This window comes from Rissa tridactyla, chromosome 9 (assembly GCF_028500815.1).
Source record: "Rissa tridactyla isolate bRisTri1 chromosome 9, bRisTri1.patW.cur.20221130, whole genome shotgun sequence".
Lineage (NCBI taxonomy): Eukaryota > Metazoa > Chordata > Aves > Charadriiformes > Laridae > Rissa > Rissa tridactyla.
In genome coordinates this window covers 15,950,932-15,973,086 of record NC_071474.1, presented here as the reverse complement: position 1 = coordinate 15,973,086, position 22,155 = coordinate 15,950,932, and the positions used below count along the sequence as shown (strand labels likewise).

Here is a 22,155-nt window from a genome sequence, read left to right as displayed (position 1 = left end):
ATTTTCAAGCAGCTGTCAAAATAAGCAGAGCCTGTATTTGATAGCGACACAAGCATAACTCATCTTCCTTCCACTTTAACAGCAGCAGAAATTCCAGCCTTTTTATCACTGAAGGAGAGCAATATACATAAGAGTTAACAGTACACAGATAATTAGAACAAACACAACTTCAGGATAATGGGGAGGAATAATGACTTCCCAAACTTTAGAGAGAGATGTTAGCAGTCAACACATGTTATCTTCTAAAAATTAATCCTTCACAAGAGCAAATACCAACAAAGTATTCAGCTCTAGTTACTACTGGTACCTATCAAATGGAAACCATCTGAAATTTTGTTGCTCTTGCAGCACATACAGTTTTTCTCTCTTATTTCTGTATCAATTGCTCCCTTAAGATACTAAACCTCAACCTGCAACAATTCATTCCTCGCTATTAATGTAATTAAAAAGTCTTGATAAAGCAGAAGACATTAGTGCTTAAAGCTTTAATTAAAACTAAAAATTTCAAGATTCTTGGAAAATTCAATTTGTGAAGGGAAGCGAATAGGTTTAGAGGCTGACTATGGACTTTAGAACATATTTTTATAGGTCATCAGTTCAAACTTGTTTTACTTGAGCAGAGAGCAGGATTTGTTAGTCATCAGATGGCAGTTAAAATAAAATAAGAAAAAAAAAAAATCTTCGCTGGCAGTGTGGCTGATGTCTCTTCACACAGACAATATGACAGTTCAGCATTTAGCTGACAATAAACTGGGACTTGGTTCAGTTGCATATTGTATTTTTTTTGAACTGACAAAACCAGGACCCGATAGACCGCATGCTCCTTCCTGGTCTATCATACTTCTTCATTAGAAAAGACCATCCGTTCCCTAATGGAAATGCCTCCTCCTTTTCATACATGCTAGAAAGCAAATACATTGAAAAGAACCAGCTACCTCAGACCATTGTAGGAAATTCATGCATTGTACGTCAGTATAAAAATAAATCTTGGGTGTCAGTATGGGAACTGTAGAAAGTTCCAGACAGATAAGATACAGAAAATTAAAATGATGTCAGAGCAAAGGCCGTGAAATTTCCTCCGAAACTGGTTGTTTTCCACCGGTCTACCTGCCGATTTTATTTTGCTATATTTTATAAGAGGGAAAACCTCCATTATACCAAAGCCACAAGTAAAAGACGAGGTCAGAATTCATTCTGCATGCAGACCCTGGCCGCTGTGCTGTTAAATGACCAATGATGAACAACCCTGACACCTTCTGCCAGGCTTAAACGGTAACATGACTCATTTTACTGCAACAAATGAGACTCCTCCTCCTATCAGTCATGGTCCATTCCAATCAGCGGGGTGCCAATATGCCAGGGTCTAATGAAAAGGCTCTTAGACAAAAGCTGCACAATTGAGAGCCTGCAGAGCCAAACCTCGGAGCTGTTAGTCCAATTTTTTAAACACTACAGTGTACATTTCAGTTAGGCTTTGTTATGCTAATGTTATTGAGTCTAAAGCAACAAAGAAACTTAATTCATGAATTACTTTCAGAAGTCAACTTCCCTACATTTTCTTTTCTTTTGTGAGGGGACCAGTGGCTATTTAACTACCGAGACCGTACAAAGGCCTTTACCCTAGTTCTGAGGTAGGAATCAAAACATAAGTTATCACAAAGAGGTCTGATATAATCAACAAAGTTAAACAGTCCTCCTGTTTGATCTCCTCTAAATTAAAGACCAAGTGTTTTGATTTGGCATTAGGCAATGAAATAAACCAGATGTTTCTCTTGCCATATAACCCTCCATGGGCACAATCTTAAAGGGTTATTGTTTGGCAAATGTTCAGGGAAACACATTAGAAATGGCACGAATACCCAGATTTTCTTTTCTTTCTATCTATACTAGTTCATTATCCAAACTAATGCATAATCCACAGGGCTTTGGGAACTTTGTGTAAATACTTTCATGTACAATTCTCTTTCTTGCCTACCCTGAGATTAAGACCACAATTATCCAGGCTTAAACCTAAAATAAAAGAACCTTTGCAAATGTATTATCTGGCCTTACATGTTTAATCACATACTATTCTGTATGGTCTTTAATACCTAAACTGAAGAACAAATGTCGTATCCTCTGATGTTTCGCACATGAAAGGCCTATTGTGAGATGTACGTCAACAGAATTTTAGAACTAGAAATTCCTCTCAACAGTTGCAGTGGTAGCATTTAAAATCCTAACAGAAAGGCATAGAGCGTCATCTTGGGCCGGGGGGGGAGGGGGTAGGGGGGCAGGGAGAGAGAGTCAAGACAATCACAGTATTTAAATCAAACTTTGTTCAAACAGAAAAATATTCTTGGTTTAGCAGCCATCAAAATTCATGTGCGCTGGCTTCACCTGCAGGAGACCAGCTCCCTCCGCGAGCGATGCTCCCTGCCCAACAAGCGCAAGGAGTATGCTGGGTGCGCGCGTGTTGCGGGGTGCGGGGGAAGCAGATGGATGAGGCGAGGGATTTGAAGTGTGCAGACTATGGCATGCACTGATAGAGCAGATGGAATGCATCACCATCAGCTATGACAGAAATGATTTATGGAATGACCTGGCTGCTCCTGCCAAGCAACAACACAGGATGACAGAAACAAGTTTCTATGACAACCAGAGCCCACCCACCAGTTAGATTAAACATTTCTGCCCTGACTTCCACTCGCAATATATCTAGTTTTTCCTCAAAACATCAGCCTGGTTTTCTCAGCTAGTGACTTGGGCAAAAATACCTGAAAGGATGAGAAAATAATTTAAAAAAGGAGAGCAGTGGAAAGCATCATGAAGTCCCGCAGGTCGAACTGGCCAGCGTGTCAGACTTAACAGAAATTTTGGTCAGGCTGCAGAACAGCAGACATCCTTATACATCTGCAGAGTAACGAAGAGCCTGAAGTAAGCAAGCATTGCTACTTCTGGGAGTCCAAATGATCCCAGTTCTTTTCTGACAGGTCTCAAACAGACAAAAAGAGAGTGTTAACTGCCCTCTGGACTCTGAATTGTTATCTGCTCACTGAATCCCCAAAAGCAACAGGGACAACATTTTTCTCCTCAAAGCCAGTAGGTCAGAGTTCTCCTACCCAATATGGACATTACAGACATTATCAGATCTGCTAATCTTCTAACATATGACCCTCTGAGGGATGCAAGGGTAACAGGATCTGCACGAATACACACATTTGCATTCACTGGTATGAGGTGAGGGATGCAGAATCCAACCCAGGAACGGTCTTTTTGGGGCTGCAAAGCAGTCATTTTTATCTTTTAAATCAGACTTAGTCTCCCCCTATTTGCTACGTACAAGAAATACAAAGTGGTCCCCCAGCCACCACTCCTACCTCTGAAATTTCTGCTGTACTATATAAGTTACTGTTTTATAAAAAAAACCCAGTTTTATTCTGATGCTATATCAATGACTGTTTTATAAAAAGTACATCTGATTTTACTAATGCAAAAGTAATTGTTGTATGCATACATATGTAAACAGAGCTGTCAGTAGACTGAAGATACTTGCAATGTTTTACATTATCTGCATTACTCCAACAAGAGTTAAGAGTTTAAACTTTGTGCATATACAGCATTTTGAAGGCTGTTCCATAAATTATAGCTATACAACACAGCACTCAAAACCTCTCAGCTTTATAAGGCCACTGAGAAAACATTTTAAACCTCGAGGCAGGATCTGCTCTAAGAGCAACGTTAAAAATATTTTACTTTAACTAGAACACTAGGGGAAAAAAAAAAGTCAAGCCCTACACTTTTTATGATTATCTTTTACTTTGTCTAAACAACTTTCTAAATGTTATCTGCCCTAAATTTTTCCATCACCTGAAAAACGTCAGTCAGAACAAGTCTTCTACAAGTAAAAGCATTTTCCACTTGCTTTTTATAGACATTTGTCTAGTATACAACATCGTATCATAGTACATTATTTTACCCTCATACATGAAAACTCCTGATCTGATGTTATAAAATGAACGAGCACATAAATAATGAATGCAATGATCAAAATAGGTCTCTCGGATCTGAATATTCTAACTGCTACTTACAGATGCCAGTGCCTTTCCAAGCGCATCACCTGTCTGTGAGCTTCCAGCACCATTTCCTCTGTTTCCTGTAATGTGGAAAGCAAACCCAACACTTATTTTTAAAGCTCAAATTTTATTTACTTTTATTATTTTATTCATCACATACAGTTGGGCAACCACTTTTTAAACGGATATTCTAAGGAAGTCAGTGTCAACAAAATCAGTTCTCATTATACTTAAAAATTTAATTAAAACAATTAGATTTAAATTTAGATGCTCTCCTCTTTAAAGTCAAACACAGTATCACCATGATAACTTAAAAGTCCAACAAGTGAAAGCAGTTAGAAAAGACTAAAATTATTTTCTAGAATCACAGGCTAATTTTAATGAACCGTGAAAAGAAAAATCAAAATCAGAAAATTATATTATTGAAGATTATTTCTAAACTGTTATCACTAAAGTGCTGCATGTTTCATTAATTCTTAAAGCCAAATTCACTGAATAGCTCCTTGTGTGTCTCCTGACTCCCCCAGCTCTAATTCCCCTTGTTGTACTCTCGTCTTTATTTTAGAAAATCCCTGAAAAGCTCTTATCCACCAAGCTTTCTGTCACCCCTGCTCTTAGTTGCATGTCAGCAGCTTTACGTGCCCTTTTGCTCCACACACCATCAAGCCAAGAGGAGATCTGAAGCCCTGCCAATTGGAAACACAGAAAGGACCCGAATCCTCTGAAATACCTGCTTTACCATAGAAGATAGACCCTTTAAAAGTGAATCTCCTTTCTCCAATTATCAACTTCTAATGCCAAAGAATTGTATTTAATGTCAATGTCAGACATTTATATCAGAAATCCAAATCATGCAACAATCACCATTTCAAGTTTGTGGCAAACTTGGATTTTTCCAGCCTGAATTTCCCATGCAGATTCATTAACAGGCTGTTTAAAGATCTGTGTGTAAAACATGTTTCCAAATCAAAGCCAATATAGTCACTCTAAATTCTGCTTACTTAAAATGAAGCTAAGTGCAAATCATATCGAACTGACAAGGGGCATCTACAAGCCTTTAATTTCTATGGCTGTACCTTTAGATGTGCAAATACGTGAAAGCAACAGATGATCATGCTGTATTTCATGCTTTCTAGGTACGCACGGAAGAGACTAAACCAGCCACCATACTGGCTACTCAGTAATCTCTAAATCAGTTAAGAGAGGAATTTACGATGCAGTTTATCAGGCTCTCCAAAGAAACAGTCTTCCTGCCTTTCTCCTGCACAGTACCGTGGTGATACAGCAGCTCTGAAAACTGCAACACCAGTACCACCTATATGAACGTGTACATATACTGAACTGTGGAAGGATTATTGCCATTAGGTTAGATGAATACAATCTCCTGAGCATAGGCTTGGCTGTGAAAGCAAATAAACCAGTAAGTCTCAAGCTGACTGCAAAACAATTTGCCTCATCTCAGCCATGCTGAGAACAGAATGTCACAGTGGTGCAGTATTCCTGATCTACAAGCATCCCATGAATTAAATCTTACTAATTTTGTGTGTCATGCAGCCCTAAAGTTCATTTTCTTGTAAAATTTAAAAAAAAAAAGTTCTTTTTACCCAGAATATTATCTGATCCATTGACAGGTGGAGTGTGTGAGGCAGCTACATAAGGTGAACTGCTGGTACTGCCACGATGGAAGCTAGACATTGGAGGAAGACTGGCATTTATATCTGTAGGTGAGACTGAATGTGGGGGATAGCTCTAGAGAGAAGAGAAACAGACATAAGTCATTAAGTAGTCTTTAAATAAATGTTGATATTTTAAGATACCAAATACACAACACCCAGCCCTTTATTAAAGAAAGGGATTCATCCATCCTTTGAATGCAGCACTGTACGGCCACAGATTTTTATTTATACAACAGACATAAATAAAAGGACATACATCTAATGCAGTAAGTTTGTGATTTCCGACAACTGGGTTTTTAACTGACATACATGAGCAGCAAACAAAAAATGCATTCTTCTAAGTCAGTTCTCCATATACAAGTACACATACGTTAACCTGTGCTGCATATCTTACCAAACGGTCATGTGTGTGCAGGCTGCCGTAACTGCTGGACTGGGACATGTGGGAAGAGGAGCCTCCCAGCATCCCACCATAGCCAGGCTGGCTCATGCCATTGGATGAACTCCAGAGGTCAGAAGAATTGTGGGTCCCATCTTTTTGGTTTTTAATTTTTTTAATGAAAAAGAAAACAAGAAAAATACATTTAATGAAGAATAGTACTGAGTTCTACTTTCCTTTACAAAATTATTTTAAAAGAATACAGAATTCAGCTACTCAGACTAAGATCAGCAAGGAAATGGTGAGCAGTTTATACTGCGTCTTCTATTTTCATGCCACCACACTGTTGCTATATTTATTAAAAAAACAAAAAACCAACAGAGGCTTTATAGCTGAAATACAATCCAACCACAGCTGAGAAAATACCAAGTACTTCTGCTAATTACACAGACCTTCAGTAAGGCCAGATTTATATCAAGAGGGTTGATAAAAATTCCAGACTGAAAGAAATAATAAAAAGGGAGGGGGGCGGGGGGAGAAGTTTGGCTAAGCAGAGCTCATCATAAGCACACAGTGCAAAACATCTATTAACCTAAAGTAAGCCATTTATAGTCTAAAATACCTTAGTACCATAAAAATAAAAAACATTTCATAATAGCAGATTTAAGTAGCTGAAATGACTGCATTACATAAGCCTTAAACCCGTGTGTCAATGCAGTTTTCCTTCTGGAGCACAAACTAAAGTGCTCTGTAAATTCCCGTACTGAGAGACTATGCTTTCAATATGCTCCAAAACCTCATCAGGCTACAGTACGAGCTAATTGTATGACGTGAGGCCGAGGAAATGAATTCTGCTCTCGTTTTGTTCGATGGAAACCCCTTTTTTTTTTTCTTTGGCATGCTGGATATACAAGCATTTGAGAACTTAAGACTGTTAGCTGATATTGTACAGTCAAATTCCAGAACAGTCAAGAAGCCCTCACCTCATTTTTCTCTATCACTCCAGTGTGCTGCTCTGAAGCCCCTACAAATCAAAGGATGGGGGATTCTGTCCATCTGGCCTGGTGTATAATCCCCTTAAATTTCAGTCAGCAGTCAATGTCATGAGAAAAACTTTAAATCAACAGACAGCTCCCTTCATCTAACTGTTTTAAAAGTATATAGAACTTAATCAGAGGCTCTCACACAATATGTTACCTTTACGCTTCCTCATTTATTCAGTACAACAGTGGCTGACTGCAGATTTCTGCCTGAAGGACAAGTGACATGTACCCATATATTTAAAGTCATTTTACCTACCTTGCATAAAGAAAGTGCTAGCAAACATACTGCTTGGTGGCTTAGGAGACGGGTAACTTGGAGATTCTCTGTTGAAATCATCAGAACTCGGGGATGGTGCATACACCTAAATATTGGAGAGCAATAAAAGCATGTTAGTAATACTTGGGTGTTGTGCATTAAAAAACCCCATAACAGCACACAGACACAGATAGAAAGCACAAATAAAAAAAAGAACAGTGTAGCAAGCAGCAGCATTTGTTGCCCTTGTTTTATTCACTTTTTAGCAAGTTGCCACAGTACAGAGGAACTACAGTACAATGATCCTAACAACACACTTTCTGGTGTGCCAACTCAGCCAGGTGGCCTGATAAAAGCCTGAATGCTGATTTTGCTTTCTAAGTGCATGACTCGCACAGACTTGTTGCTCAAGATAAAAAAAGCAAGATAAAACAACTGGGCCCCAAACAAATTTTATTTTAAAACAACTGTATGCCTGTTTGAATATTTAATTAGCTGGCATCCCAACAATCAGAGAGAAAAAGAACATCCAGTGACAAATGGCAAGATTTTAATGCAACCATTGTATCATCCATTCAGAAACCTGCACGCCTTTGTACAGTCATCAAAAATACACGTAATGCAAGTTCTGAAGAATAATCTTAAAACTGCAACATCGAGCAAATTATTTTCACACTGGCCTAGCATTAAAGAAAACCAGCATCGTTCTTTTTTCAGTGTAACACCACATTGGAATGACCATTCTCAACTTGCAAGCAACAAATTTTCTTAAGAAATTAAAAATTGTAAGATGCCAAATAAACATAATGATTAGCCATCTTTCACTACAGTGACTCTAAGAAGAAATATAAAGCATATTCAGGAATAAGTAAGTCAAATCAACAAAGCCAGTATTCACAAACTCAGGGACTCTACCCATAACGTTGGCTGTTCTAAGCAATGCTATTTCTTCATAACAGTATTTTGGTCAATAGACTGAATATTGCAATATCACTAGTGTATGTTAAAAGAAAAATCTAAAAAAAAAAAAAGGCAAATTAACAAATATGGCAGCAAAGAATACCAAAGAGTAACACTGAAACCAGAGCATCTTTTTGCTACAAAGTAAAAAATGTGGTATTTTTTATTTTTTAATCGTTCGCCTTACTTGTAAATACATAAGGCTTCATAAACGCATAAATTAAGAATAATTTTAAAACTTAAAGCTTACATAATGCGACTTACAAAGCACACTACGCCCTAAAATTCAAAATTTAATATTTTTATCCCTTCCTATGCAAATAGAGGCACACGCATGTTTCTGCAACATCTCTCCCCTGTCTTTCTGGGATGCTGTTTACCAAGCAAGAGAAGGGCCAGGAAAACCAAGCCGGCCAAGAGAAAAAAAAAAAAAAGCGTAAGTTCCCTAAAAGAGCCCCATTGTTCTCCCGGAGAGTGACTGTTCCGACACGGGTATTTAGAAAGTGAAGTGGGCGAGCCCCGCTCCATTTGCATCCCAATACCCCCCCCCCCCCTCCCCGCTCCCCAGTGCTTTTCCAGCCAAACGGCCGGGGCTGTGCCTGCAGCCAGTGCTCCAGAGCCCAGGGACCAGCGACCACTCTCTTAAGACTCTTTTTACATAACAGAATTTCAATAAAATCTATCCAACTACAGCACGACGGACTCAGGACAGGGGCACAAGGCATGCAGCCAGGGCACAGCTGCCGATACGAGCCACGCAATGAAAACGGCAGCAGGTAAAAAGACACCTGATTAAAAAGGAGTCAAGTGGAAAACTTAGGACTTTTAGTTGCACGCTTATTTTATCACTTTTTAGAAATCAAAATAAAGGAAAAATTTCCCCAAAAGCCTTTTGGGGAGCTTTTGTTCAATATTTTACTTGCAGGTTTTCAATTTATGGAATAAATGTAAAATAGAGATGCTTACCAAATCTGAGTGACAGAATGACAATACATTATAAGCAATGTTAGCAGTACATATGTATTTACTATATATGAGGAATGCATGTATATTCCATGCCTCAGACATATTTTAACAGAAATGTCACTCTGTCAAATTGTAAATACTCACACTCATAAGACTGCAAACGTATTAGGCAAAACTGGGCTTAATTTACAAGTTCTCTGTTGTGCAGAATAACACAGCATATGCTATAGCTGATAGATAATCTATCACTGTCACAGGACAGCAGTGGAAACAAAGCTTTATGACATTTAGCACTGCCATGGAGATGTACACTGATTAATGCGAAATCGCCTACAATGACGAATTATACTACTTTTAAACTGTAACGTTATCAATGAGATTTGTAAATACAAGCTTCAGATTGAAATTTTAACATTTTACATAATTGGGTGATTTATAAAAACTGATTAAACACCATCTCAAAAGGGAAATTAAACTGAAGAACTCCTACAAATGTATCATTTAAAGATACATATGTACAAGCCATTAACATAATAAAAATGTTATGAATTATATTAACGTAAAAGAGGCCCTTCCAAACAGCTACATGAAAGTCCTAGCACAGACACATAACTTTATATAGTTTCTGCTTGTTTTGGTATCTTAACTATAGCTTGCAAAAACATAGCTGCAATGTTATGAAGCTGCACTTGTGCCAGTCTAGATTTTTCAGATCAAAGGGTTCTTGCGGCAAAACACAACTGATGTGGTCTCAAAGACTTCATTAACTCCAGATGTAGGGAAATAGCCAGCCAATTCCACAAAAGGAGCAAGTCTCTTTTAGTTACAATCAGAACTACCCACAAATTAAAACCAGGCCTCTGATGTCATCTGATCACCTGCAGATGAGCGCCAGGTTTTTTTCTGGTTAATGACCTAATCATAATTTTTATGTTGTGTTACTACAAACAAAATTTAAAAGCAAAGGAGAAAATTTACTAAGATCAAGCTGAAGTCCAGGAGACGCAAAATACAAAGGCACTAAATAAAAAAGTTGATTAAAAAAAATGAAATTTTATTTTTATGTCAGGAAGCAATGTATTGGGGCGACTGGTTTGTTGCCTCTGAGCGCCCCGCATGCACTGGATCCCTATCCAGCAGAAGGTAGGCTCTGTGGCTGCTGGCCCGCAGGAGGCTTGCACAATGGCTGCGCAGCAGCTCCTCGGTCTGTGTCCTAGTTAAAGGGCTTTCTCTTCTGCAACAGCTGAGTAAGGCAGTTATAAATATGACGTGGCTGCTCAAGATGGCCTCTTTTAGCTATTAAACTGATAACAGTGACATCCAGGATGCATCAAACCAGTTTTTCCTGGCAGACATTCCCACTAAGACATGGAATACCGTTAAAAGGTCAGCCCGTCTGCAGAGTCTCCTTGAAGAGGGTTGTCTCCAGCAGGTAGAAGAGGAGCCCATCTTCTAATCCCCTTAAACGCACTACGCCCGAAGGCGTCGGATGTGTCTCCATGCTGACAAGCAAAACACTCGCCGATTATGAATGGGAAATTCCCTTCCGATAAACGCATGCCAAAACTAGTTTTTTTACATGACTTACCAAGTGGAGGACTCGACTGTTTTGGAGCTGTGCTAGAATATACATCAATCCTAACGCTGCAGTGCCTCTGAAGGGTGGAGAGCCTCCACAGAGGGAAGTAGGACAAATGAGTTGCAAAGGACATCAAGGCAGAGACCCACATTGGTCTCTTCTGCACCCTGAACCGGTTTGTATCTCTCCAGTGGGAAAGGCAGGATGACAACTAAGTTATTTTTTTGAGGGGTAGTGGCGGAAGCTGACTTCAGAGCTGAGAAGACATTATCTGTACTACATCAGGTTTAAGCAAAACAAACGCATCATCCAGTTCTGAAATCTGCCCTGGTGATTAACATACATAACGATCACTATCATGAAAGTTACACAGACCTGATGTATCTGAAATGTATCAAAGGATTACTCAGGGTGCTTCTGTTTACTAACACAAGTGCCAATAACACGAACATTAATGTGAAGATCCGGGTTTACCAAATTTTATGCTAAGTAAAACTTCCAAGTCTCATTCTATAAACATATTTAATAAATATAACACTTAGAGTCCTCCTGCTGGCATACTTCCTCTCAGGCAATTTTCCCGTAATCTGTTTCAAATTCTTAAATATTTATCAATGTTTAATATTTATGTTAAAAGCAGATTAAAAAATAGCAACAAAGCAACCAAACCTTACTTCCGATGAGCTCATGCTATCTCAAGACTGAGGCTCCCATCACGCATACTGTTTCTGGAATTACGAATTATGTTACTCATTTAAACCTAGTTATGAACAATTCTTGGAAGTTCAGGAAAATATTTATCAAGCTGCTGGAGACAGAGAATTTTTTGAAATCAGTAGAGGTGGATAACCTATTCTGTAGCTTGTAAACTCCGCTAAGTAGCTGATCTACATTCCATCAGCATCAGTCATGCACTAAGCAAGTGCGCACTGATGAACGATTTGTACATGTGGCAAAATTTTAACAGTGTATCATCTGCAGGTTTTGTGGCAAAAGCTAATTCTGCTGAAAGGCAGCTCTGGGAAAAGGAAACTTGGTTTCATGTTTATTGTATTTCTGACAAAATCATGTACTAAAACTTCAGGAATGTAGAATAGTAACTATAGTTTTCCATGCTCCTCTCTACAGCAAGGCAGAAGCTGCCAAAAACACAAACCAAAACCCAACCCACCCTAAATTCTTGTTTAGTTGCTATTTAGGCAAGATGATAAAATGAAGAGCCCTACTATACAAGATCAGCATACCATATCCTCAATCGTACTTTTTGTTTCCAATACCAGGTGTAAAGGTTCATACGTTTTAGAAACTCTTTCTCACCACCCAGAATGAAAATAGAACCTTTAAGAGAACAGAACATCAGTCTTGTCTGCAAATCCAACCATAATTTTTAAGGATGGTATAAAATTCAAACTCCTTGAAGTAGCTAAACTGAATTCCATCTTAAATAAATGTTTATGCAGTTTAGGCATGCTATACATGCCTATTTAGATATTTTTGAAACACAGAATCCCACTGCAATGATACATAGCACAAATACTTCCTAGCTTTTTCCCCAGTAAACAACAATTTTATGTTAAAAATTTCATGTTAAAAAGCAATAGGCAAACTTACCAAAAATTCAGTATATGGAAACCTTTTAGTCTGTTCTCTTGATATTATTTTTTAAATTGTAGTGTGAGGTAGGGAAGGGAGGAGAAAGAAGGTAAGGCAGCAGAAACAACACCAGAAATAAATATATGTATAAAGTGCCTGAGGATTCTTTTTGTATTTTATTTGCTAAGCAAAATCTCTTCCCCACAGTCTTCAAACTACGCTGTAACTAAAGGATGCATAAAACTAAGTCTTGAAAAATTCCTGATTAAATTCATATCTTAAGGAAACAAAAAACTGGAACAGTTGAAAAAATAATCAGCCTGCTTCTGAATTTGCTCCCTGTATTTCAGAAGGCGATTCTGGCTGTGGTAGGAATCCCCATCCCCAGCACTGACCACAGGAAGGTGCAGTATTAGATATAACGCTATCTTTTGCGTTTGTTTATCTCTCCTCTGAACTCACTAGTGCTCTCAGTTTCTGCACCTCCAACACAGACTATTATATTTCTACAAACGGACTCCAACGCGCACGTGATTACGGAAACAAACGGGGGGGTGTTTCTCTTTGGTGCTCACATTTTGAGAAATATAGATCTGTCCAATACAACACCTGATCCCATCCCTCGCCGCTTTCATTTGCCCAAGGAAATGGACATAACCTTCACTTTAAAGCATCAATAAAGCTTGTTGCAGACAAGACACGCTTCTGGCAGGGGACCACTGCTCAGCAGATTGGCAGTTCAGCCCAATGGAGTGGAGCAGGGAAAACTCTCTTGGGCTGATGCTTTGTAAGTCATCGTTTTTAGTGGGATGGGGAGAGGAAAGAGAAGGGCGAGGAACAGGGAAAAAAAAAAAATCCAGCTGACCAGTGTTTACTACCTCTCTTTATTCAATGTCCACAGCCATGTACCCCTAGAGATTTTCCAGATGATCTTATATTTGTCCTGACTTACAAATGTTAGCTTTGACCTTGTCTAAGTTGCTGCGGGCAGCATATGGTACCGCACAGCTTTAATTGTACTTTTCTCCCTGTGTACTAACTGGCCCGATACTAATAAAAGCAGAATTGAATCATTCTTTTTAGCACCTGGTTGCTCCAAAATTTACAAACTGAAAGCATTTTACATTGATGATAAAAGACTTAGTACATTATTTATTGCATAACAGCTACAGAAAGGCGTGCTATCGTGTCATTTAAGCATTATGCAATATTATTAACATGTTTCTCTCTGCTGTAACCCTGAGAGCGATGGCTGCAACACAGGCATTTTCCCCACTAAAAAATACCCAAATATACACATATATACTCACAGCTGTGTGTATTTATTCATTTATACACATGTGCCCATACGTACGTATATACGTATGCACACACAGGGGCACATTGATAAATAGCCTTTTACACTCTCAAAATTCTCAAGAAAAAAATTTTCTCAAAAAAAAAAATCCCAATATAAGCTAGTTCACAAAAAAAACAAATCACAAAGCATTACATATATACAAAAAAATATGTATCTGTTGATTTTTTTTTCTCCCTTTTTAAATAGGCATTTTAGAAATCTACTGTGAAAGATGCAGTAACTCCACCTTGAAAAAGGGCTCAATAAAATCTCAGCCTATGCTGAGAAAAACAAGTATCATTCAATAATAAAAAATATTCATACATAGACTGGTGTATCAAATTCAGCCATACAATGCATGGAATACAACAACGTGTAATATATCCACAAATTTATTCTCATATGAAATAGCAGTCATAGGTGATATAAAATAAAATATAATCAATACTGTTCTTTAAAATAACATATTTTGGTGATAACTGACACATTACTCCATCGCGATCTATATAAAAGTATTTCTGCAATAAACCAACCAGTTTATTTCTAAACTTACAGTGAACTGAAAAAAGTGGAAAACTTTCAAGTCTGTATTTTGTTCTTTATGCATAAAGAAGATATAAAACTTCTATTACTTAAATATTATTTTGGTGCTATTGCATTTCATAAAATTTAACTGAAAAGGCCCTAGAGAATGAAGAAGCTTGCTTAATTTATTTATTAGTTAAAAAAAGAATAAAATAAAAATGTTTTAAAAAGTATAATTTAGATTTGTGCTATTATTTCTACCTAAAGGTTTTTCAGCTTTTTTTTTTTTATTTATTTTAAATGGGGATTAGATGTTTTGAGTTTTTGGGGTCTATAGCACCGCTCTTAAATGAAAGGGAAGAAAAGGTAAAACTTTAAAGATAGATGCAATTTTAACTATAATTTTTTTTCCAAAAAGCTCTATATGAAAATTTTGTAAACTTTCCATAAACTGAGAATATTTTCTATATATCAACAGGTGAAGGACAAAAAAAAGAAAAGAGAAAACAGGCTAAATCTTCTAGTTGAGAGCAAGTGCTTTATTTTCTTTATCGAATAAATTAAGATCTTTTTTCTTTTTAATTTGGCGAGGATTCTTGAAATATATATATATAATTTTTTTTTTTGTAACACTTATTACACATAATGGTAAAATTTTGCTCCTTAGCAAGGGATTTGTATTAAAACACTACTTTTCACTTTCATCTATCCCTCCTAAAATATACAGAAATTACAAAAATTTAACCTCTTCTAATAGTAGAAAATCCTGACTTCATTTTTAAATTATGTGCCAGTGCACACATGACCATCTATTAGGGTGCTCAGATACTTGGTTTTTAGCTTAATGTTAAGCTTTCTTCTGGCTTAGAAATTTAAGAAGTTGAAAAGAACAAAGCATATTTAATAAAAAGTTTAAAATGCACATTTTCTACATGTCATTTCCACCTGCTTTGTGTGTAAATAAATCAGATTTTATATACATCAACATGTATCAAGGAATGTCAATATCCAAAATCTAACACAATAATCTAAATAAAAATCTCAAACAATGAGGTACACACTATCAACTACTAATTGATCAAACAATACAAATAAAGGTAGTAAGACACCAAAATTAGGCTATGTACTGTTCTCTCCTTATGGGAAGGTTCATACAAGATTTGGCATACACACCAAGATGTGTGCTTCAAAAAACTGTTAAGACAAAAACTAACTCCGTAACTTCAGATATCCTCCATCTGTATATTTAAAATAGTAATTTAGTCCAACTTGCAGAATTCCTAGGAGAGAAAATGCTAAAAGCTAGTGAGATGCTAAAAAAAAATAAATTAAATAAAACCTTGGGCAACATGATATAGGATCATCATATGATTTGTCATCTATTTACTAACTCTTCAAGCTCATAAAGGTCACCTCTGACCCATAACAGGCACATGCTATCAATTTTCAAGCCATGCTCTCCTACAGTACCAGCACTTCCATCTACTATATGCCTGGAAATACTTAATAAGATCAAAGCCTTTTTTCCTGCTACAAGAACAAAGAGAAATGTTGTAATAGAGTGATCTGTGCTCTAGAAAGAATAAAATCAAAACTCCATGTAAGTTATATTCCCTTTGCTTCAGGGGTATTGTATAGTTAATTTTACTTAAGTCTTATATATATCTTCACATAAAACTTCAAACAGATTGTTTTAGCCTAGAAGCAGACATGAAAGAAAAATAATTTCATATTTGAGAGACAGCTGGCATTTATACCAAAGGAAATGAAATAGAGACCAAGCAATTTTACTCTTTCCCCTAACCTCTCCTCCAGTATCTTTTCTGTTATTCAAGACGCTCGTATGCAGCGTCTTTAATGAATATAAAGATCCATGGTTTAATTACCACTGAACAGAAATCTTGGCAAAAAGTTTGCTAATGAAGGCAAGGCTCAAATAGGCCCATGAGGGTGCAACAGCAGCAAAAAAAAAAAAAAAAAGGAAAAAAGAAAAAGAAAACACAACACAAAAAAGAGGAATATCAGCATCTCCTTTCTTCCTATTTAACGTTATTTTTATAAGAGAAGCTAAAACCACATACAACAAACAGACTGGGAAAAACATACTGTGTTAAATTTACCATTGTATGTTATTTTTTATACACAAAAATCATAACTGTTGTCAGACGAACTTAAAAACTCCAAGTATCACCCATGAAACAGAAATACCCCATTCAATTTCCCGAAAGTTGAAATACAGAGGGTTGGGTTTGGTGGTTGTTTTTTTTCAGAATCTGCTTCCCCCCACCCCACCCCCGCTCCGGCGGCCGTAGCAATATTTGGACGGTTTGAGAGGACCGAGGCCGAGCGGCCCGCTCCGGGCAGGCCCCGTCCCTGGCCGGCCGGCGGCCGTCGCCTCAGCGGGACGGCGGGGGACCGCCGCCTCAGCGGGGCTGGCAGCCGGCGACCGGCCGGCCAGAGCAGCGGCACCGAGCCGCGCTCCGGGAGGAGCCTTGTGGGGGAGAAGAGGTACAAAAATCCCGCAAGAAGCAGCCCCGCGGGAAAGGCGCGGGCACGCCCGAGCCCGAACTTCGCCTCAGCGGGCCGCCCTGAGGTGCCGGCGACGGCCCCGGCCCCCTCCGGGAGCGCCCCCCGCCGAGGGGGCTGCCATGCCCCGTTCACACAAAGCAGCCCCCGGACGGCTCATTGCACAGACCGCTCGCCCCCCCGGTTGGCTCCGGAGAGGCGACCCCCCGCCCCCCCAGCCCTCTCAGAGGGGCACCCCGGCGCTCGGAACTTGTCTGTGCCCGCGCGGCTCCCGAACAAAGCCGGCCGCCCTTACCGTCTTCCCGTTGTAGTAGTACATGAGGGAGTTGCTGCCCACCCCGGGGACGGGGTACGCGCAGTACATGGCGAGGCTGGCGGCGGGCCGGGCTGAGGTGCGCCGCCTCTCTCCGCCGCATCCAGCCGCCCGCCCGCCGCCCCGCGCACATGGAGCGCCTCGCAGGCGGCTTATGCAAAGCAGGACTGAACCATCTGCGGGCGGGCGCGGGGGTCGGGCCGGGCGCGGGGCCCGGCCGCGGGAGGGGGCAGCCCGGGCCGGGCCGCGCCGCGCCGGGAAATGGACACGTCCCGCGCCAGTTAATGCTTGTGTTTTAATTAAATTACAGCACTCGTGGCAGCGGAGACGCTGCCTGACGCGGCTCCGGCCTCACGGCCATCTGGCCCTTGGCCTGAAGTTGGTCCCAACTTCGGCGAACGGCTCCCAAAGCCCCGGGGAGTGGGGTCCCCCCGGGGAGCCACTGGGAGCAGGGTACCCACTGGGAGCCCCCCGCAGCCCCAGCGCTCGCCCCAGGCCAGGGGGGCCTGCGGGAGGATGCGCCCCTAACACAAAGGCAAGGCACAGGCAAGATGCTTGGCCTAAAGAAGAAATACATAATCACATCAGTATTTTATGGAATCACCCAAAATCCATCTCGCAGTACACAAAGTATGATGGACCCTTGGAAACATGAGCCCAGGCGCCCTTTATGTTGTATAATACATTTTGGTATGAAATAAGCAATTCTGGGCCCATATAAGAAAGGGAAGAAAAGCGGAGGTGAGGGACCCCAACAACTTTGACACATCACAAAAATGTGAATTATACAACAATACAGCAAACAGACTGCAACTTCCAGCACAAAAATTCCCCAATATTTGCACATTATCTATGCCTGGTAAGTCTTTTTGCTTTCTTCACTGAACAGTGGCATTAACTACCATTAACTCCTAATGAGATGCACATTTTTTTTATTTTCTACATACGAATGCAGCTGGTTATTAACTGATTTGGTAAGTCAGATACGGATTTCAATCCAGGAAAAAAAAGGTTAAAGCAAAAACACATTTCTCCACCTCTAACTGTGTCAACTGCCAATGCTGTGAATTCTCCCTGCCTCCCTCCTGACAAAAGCAGGAAAATACTTCAGGATAACAAAAAAAAAAAAAAAAACGGGCAAAGTTCAACTCAGCAATTTACAGGGAAAGAGAGCAAGTTACAGAAATTTCGTTCATTCTCCCAAGCACCTTGTGCATCAGGGAAATCTCAGCTAAAAAGACCCGCTAGGGTGACAAATTGACTACAGTAGAATACCATAGTCAGACAAAAATCTTAGTGCATCTTCTGCATGCTGTCCATTATCTCAGGAGGTAACTACTGTAGTGTCTGTAAACGTACAGAACATACCGACAAGAAATATTCACACCTCCAGCTTCAAATGCTTTTTCAGAGAACTCTTCCAGTCCATTAGGAGACTACTCTGCTCAGAGTACGCTGGCAAACACATCCTGAAGTTTACATCAGCTAAAACACTTGCATTTTTACTGCAAGTCAAACTACATATCCAGAACTATTTAACAACACGGTAAAGCTAACGATATCTGAACTGAACTCTTCTCCAATACAAAAGGCATAACAGCAGCTACAAAAAAGAACATCACTGTACTTAAGACTATTAAATGGCCAGGCCTGCAGAGTGACTTGCGGCTCCCTTCTTCCCCCAGGGACCACACAGACCCATTTCAGTCCCCAGAGAGTCTGTAAGAAGCTTTGATTTGCAGCTAACTGTCATTCCTTAAAGTTTCTCACTAACATTCAGGACTCTACAGATGAGATCTGCTAAAAGATCTTTCCATCTTTGCATGGGCTACTTCTCATGGCACGCTAGATTAAAATCACTAATTCAGACTAATGTACAACTTAGAAAAAATACCCTAAACACTGGAAATAGTGCTTTCAGCTTACAAGAGCTGAAGAAGTAAGAGAACCCTTTTTTTCTGGAATAATTCAAGCACACAAACTTTTAAATCATTAAAAATACTTCCAGGGTAACTGGAGTTGATTCTTTGAAGTAAAGACTATCATCAACATAGTTGTAATAGCTACTGCCCCTCCATGAACACATGACACGCACAACTTTCAAAATAGTTGTATTTGAGATGAAGAGTATGATCAAGCCCCCTCTCAAATAGTAAGCATTATCCAGCCGTAATTAGAAGCAATTGGAGATAATGTTCAAACATACAGGAGAAAAAACTAACTACCACGTAGCATTGGGGGAGAGGGGCTTCCCCACACTACAACTGCCCTATACTTGTACAGAGCAACTGTAAAGAAAAATATATAGGTAATATTTACTAACACAATTAACACTTATCAGGAAATCACTGACGTTGTTCACTATTACATGGGTAAGACAACAGCAACAATCGATCAATAAAACTGAGTAACGCCACTGCAGATGCTGTTTGTAGACAAACTGGTTTAAAGACTGGTACCTCCATAATGAGTCAAACGAATTTGCTCCCGAGTTACTCCCCCACAAATCAAAAGGATAACAATTTCATTTTTACCAAACAGGGAATTAGTTATCCTAGCCTCAGTTACATTGGTGGGAATAAAATCTTAGCGTACAATACTTGAAATTTATCACTATCTGCTCTATGCTTACTGTACAAACCCATTGTTTCTCACAGGACATTTGCTACATGAATTCACCTTACAGGATCAGACCATAATTCCATCAAGCATATCAGACTTTAACCCCACAGAAGTTTACTTTCACCAGAACAGATGAAAAATAAACCTGAAATGGGAGAATTTGAAAGACTGATCAAAAATTTCCAATGATGTTCCCAATAAGTCTGTATTTGCAGGACCTACTCCCAGATAACTATTCCACAAGCTCCTGAGGTCCAAAGTGAGGTTTTGTTTTATGGTTGCAATTTTTATAATCCCTGTTTAAGACAAGCAACAGCTGCTCCGAAATTTGTTTTCTTAAGAGAATCATGTTACAGTGCAATGAATCATAGCTGGATCAGCGATACTGTACCGGGTACAGTTGTTTACTCCATTTTTCCTTGGTGACAAGTCAAGGGTTAATCTTATGACTCAGCCTGACAAAACAAGTCAGCTGGAGACAGGGCCAATTTTTTAAACTTGATTTCAGACAGACATGCCGTCAGCAGAGGAGCACTGAACTGACATGCACTTTGTAGCCCGAATTGTTTCCACTCATGACCCTGTACTGTGTGTCAAAAACAATAAACTGCCTGTTCCTAAAGTATGTAAAGAGATTATGAAAGCTGATGCAGAGTGAAATACTGACCTAATAATAAACCAAGCTACCTGTAGCAGAATATTTTCCAAGACCGTTTTAACACCGAGAGATTTTATGAATGAACCGCATGTTCTCCCGAAAACACACTTTTCTGTGGAATACGTTTTTGTCCGACTTGTCAGAGCCACAGAGCAAAACCACAATAAGCATATGTAACCCATCATTTAAATTTATAAAAAATAAACATAATTTCTCCAGATCACTGCAAATTAGACCATCTGAAAGATAATTATGTAACTGTCTCAAGGGATGGGAGCCATCCTCTGGTCAAATGTATTCCACAAGACAGAAATAGCAAAATACTTTAAAAACGTTATTGCTTTTAATCACAGTTTTATTATTTTAAATGGGTCTATTCAGACAGAACAAGAAACAAAAACTTCTACAATGGATTACGTACCACTAGAAATGAAAGTTCCTTTTTCACCAACAAAAGCACCTGTGAAGGGTAAACCCAAGCATCACAAGTTTCCTTGTGGAGAGTGGGCTTCAATCCTGCTGAAAATATGGTAACTTGGTAAGAGCCCAGGCCTGCTTTTGATAGAAATACCAATTCTATTGTTCTTACTAATTTCCATTTAATTTCTTAGAGGCTAGGTTAGCCTGCTCTCTTTGGAAATAAGGCAAAGACAACTGCCCTAGAGGTCCCTCCCTTCCTCCCCGCTCTGTCCAAGGTCGGAACTTATCAACTTCAACCACATTTGACAGAGGGACAGAAGTTTCACGAGCGATTAAGTTCTTACTAGTTCTAAGAAAACTAGACCCTGAACAGGAGAGACAGACACCAATGGAAATAAAGGCAAGGAATGGGGATGTAGATGATAAAAGACAAATTCATAGAAAGTTAGTCCAATACTGAACAACCTGTTGCTAATTAAGATATACATAGTAACTGCCAGTATAACTTATTTTAAACCCAAACATTTATGGTGATTAACTACAGCAAGGCCAGAGTTAGGATCCTTGATAAAGGATGCCTTGAACGTCACACGTAACGCAGCCGTCAGCATAGGTATGATTTCAAGCCTTAAGAAGCAAACCTGGCTCTTTTAAGGGGAAAACACATCATTTATTATATGTCCTCTATTTATTTCATTAGTTAAATAAATGTTAATTTATTTTAAAATCCCGGAAGTCTAGCCTGTTGTTAACCAACCACCAAGTACGCTGCTCAGCGGAGACAGAGCAGACTATTTGTGTGGAAAACAATTTTAAATAACCCAGTGGACCAAATTTGATAGGCAAAACCCTCTCAATATCCAAAGGAAGATGTTTTAAGCAAATTAATTTACTCATCTACACAAGAGCTAAAATACTTTGCTGTTTTTGCTGTTGAAAAGGTTTGTCTTTAATATCACATTCATATTACTATAAACAGGGAAGAGGGGACAGTTTGAAAGGATAGAAATAGAAAATTGATATTAATTATTATCCATGACTTTTACCTAGCAACATTACAAGGTTTGGGGGAGGGTTGGGGGACAGCTGTTGGGTTTTTTATTGTTGATTGGGGTCTTGGGTTGGTGTTTTTTTTTTTTCTCCATTTGTTTTGCCCCAGGTCCCGTCCCCCCCCCCTCCCCCAAACTACCTCCAGTTACCTATGACAGATATGAGTGAAAAAATAAAATTTTTTTTTATTGGAAA

General features: G+C 39.2%; 1 protein-coding gene across 15 annotated transcripts in view; it reads right to left on the bottom strand.

Moving 5' to 3' along the window:
• Window positions 1-22,155, bottom strand: part of TCF12 (transcription factor 12) — a 174,930-nt gene that overhangs the window by 23,588 nt on the left and 129,187 nt on the right. For 10 of the 15 annotated variants that reach the window (XM_054215476.1, XM_054215478.1, XM_054215480.1 and 7 more), the window contains 4 exons: window positions 7,410-7,515; window positions 6,126-6,265; window positions 5,660-5,804; window positions 4,071-4,135 (listed from right to left, as the gene is read on the bottom strand). In XM_054215476.1, the coding sequence (XP_054071451.1) occupies window positions 4,071-4,135; window positions 5,660-5,804; window positions 6,126-6,265; window positions 7,410-7,515 (456 nt within the window). Of the gene's footprint in view, window positions 1-4,070; window positions 4,136-5,659; window positions 5,805-6,125; window positions 6,266-7,409; window positions 7,516-10,712; window positions 10,824-17,192; window positions 17,354-20,911; window positions 21,006-22,155 lie in introns of those variants that run through there. The other 5 variants (XM_054215486.1, XM_054215488.1, XM_054215489.1 and 2 more) reach the window with 4 other exon arrangements.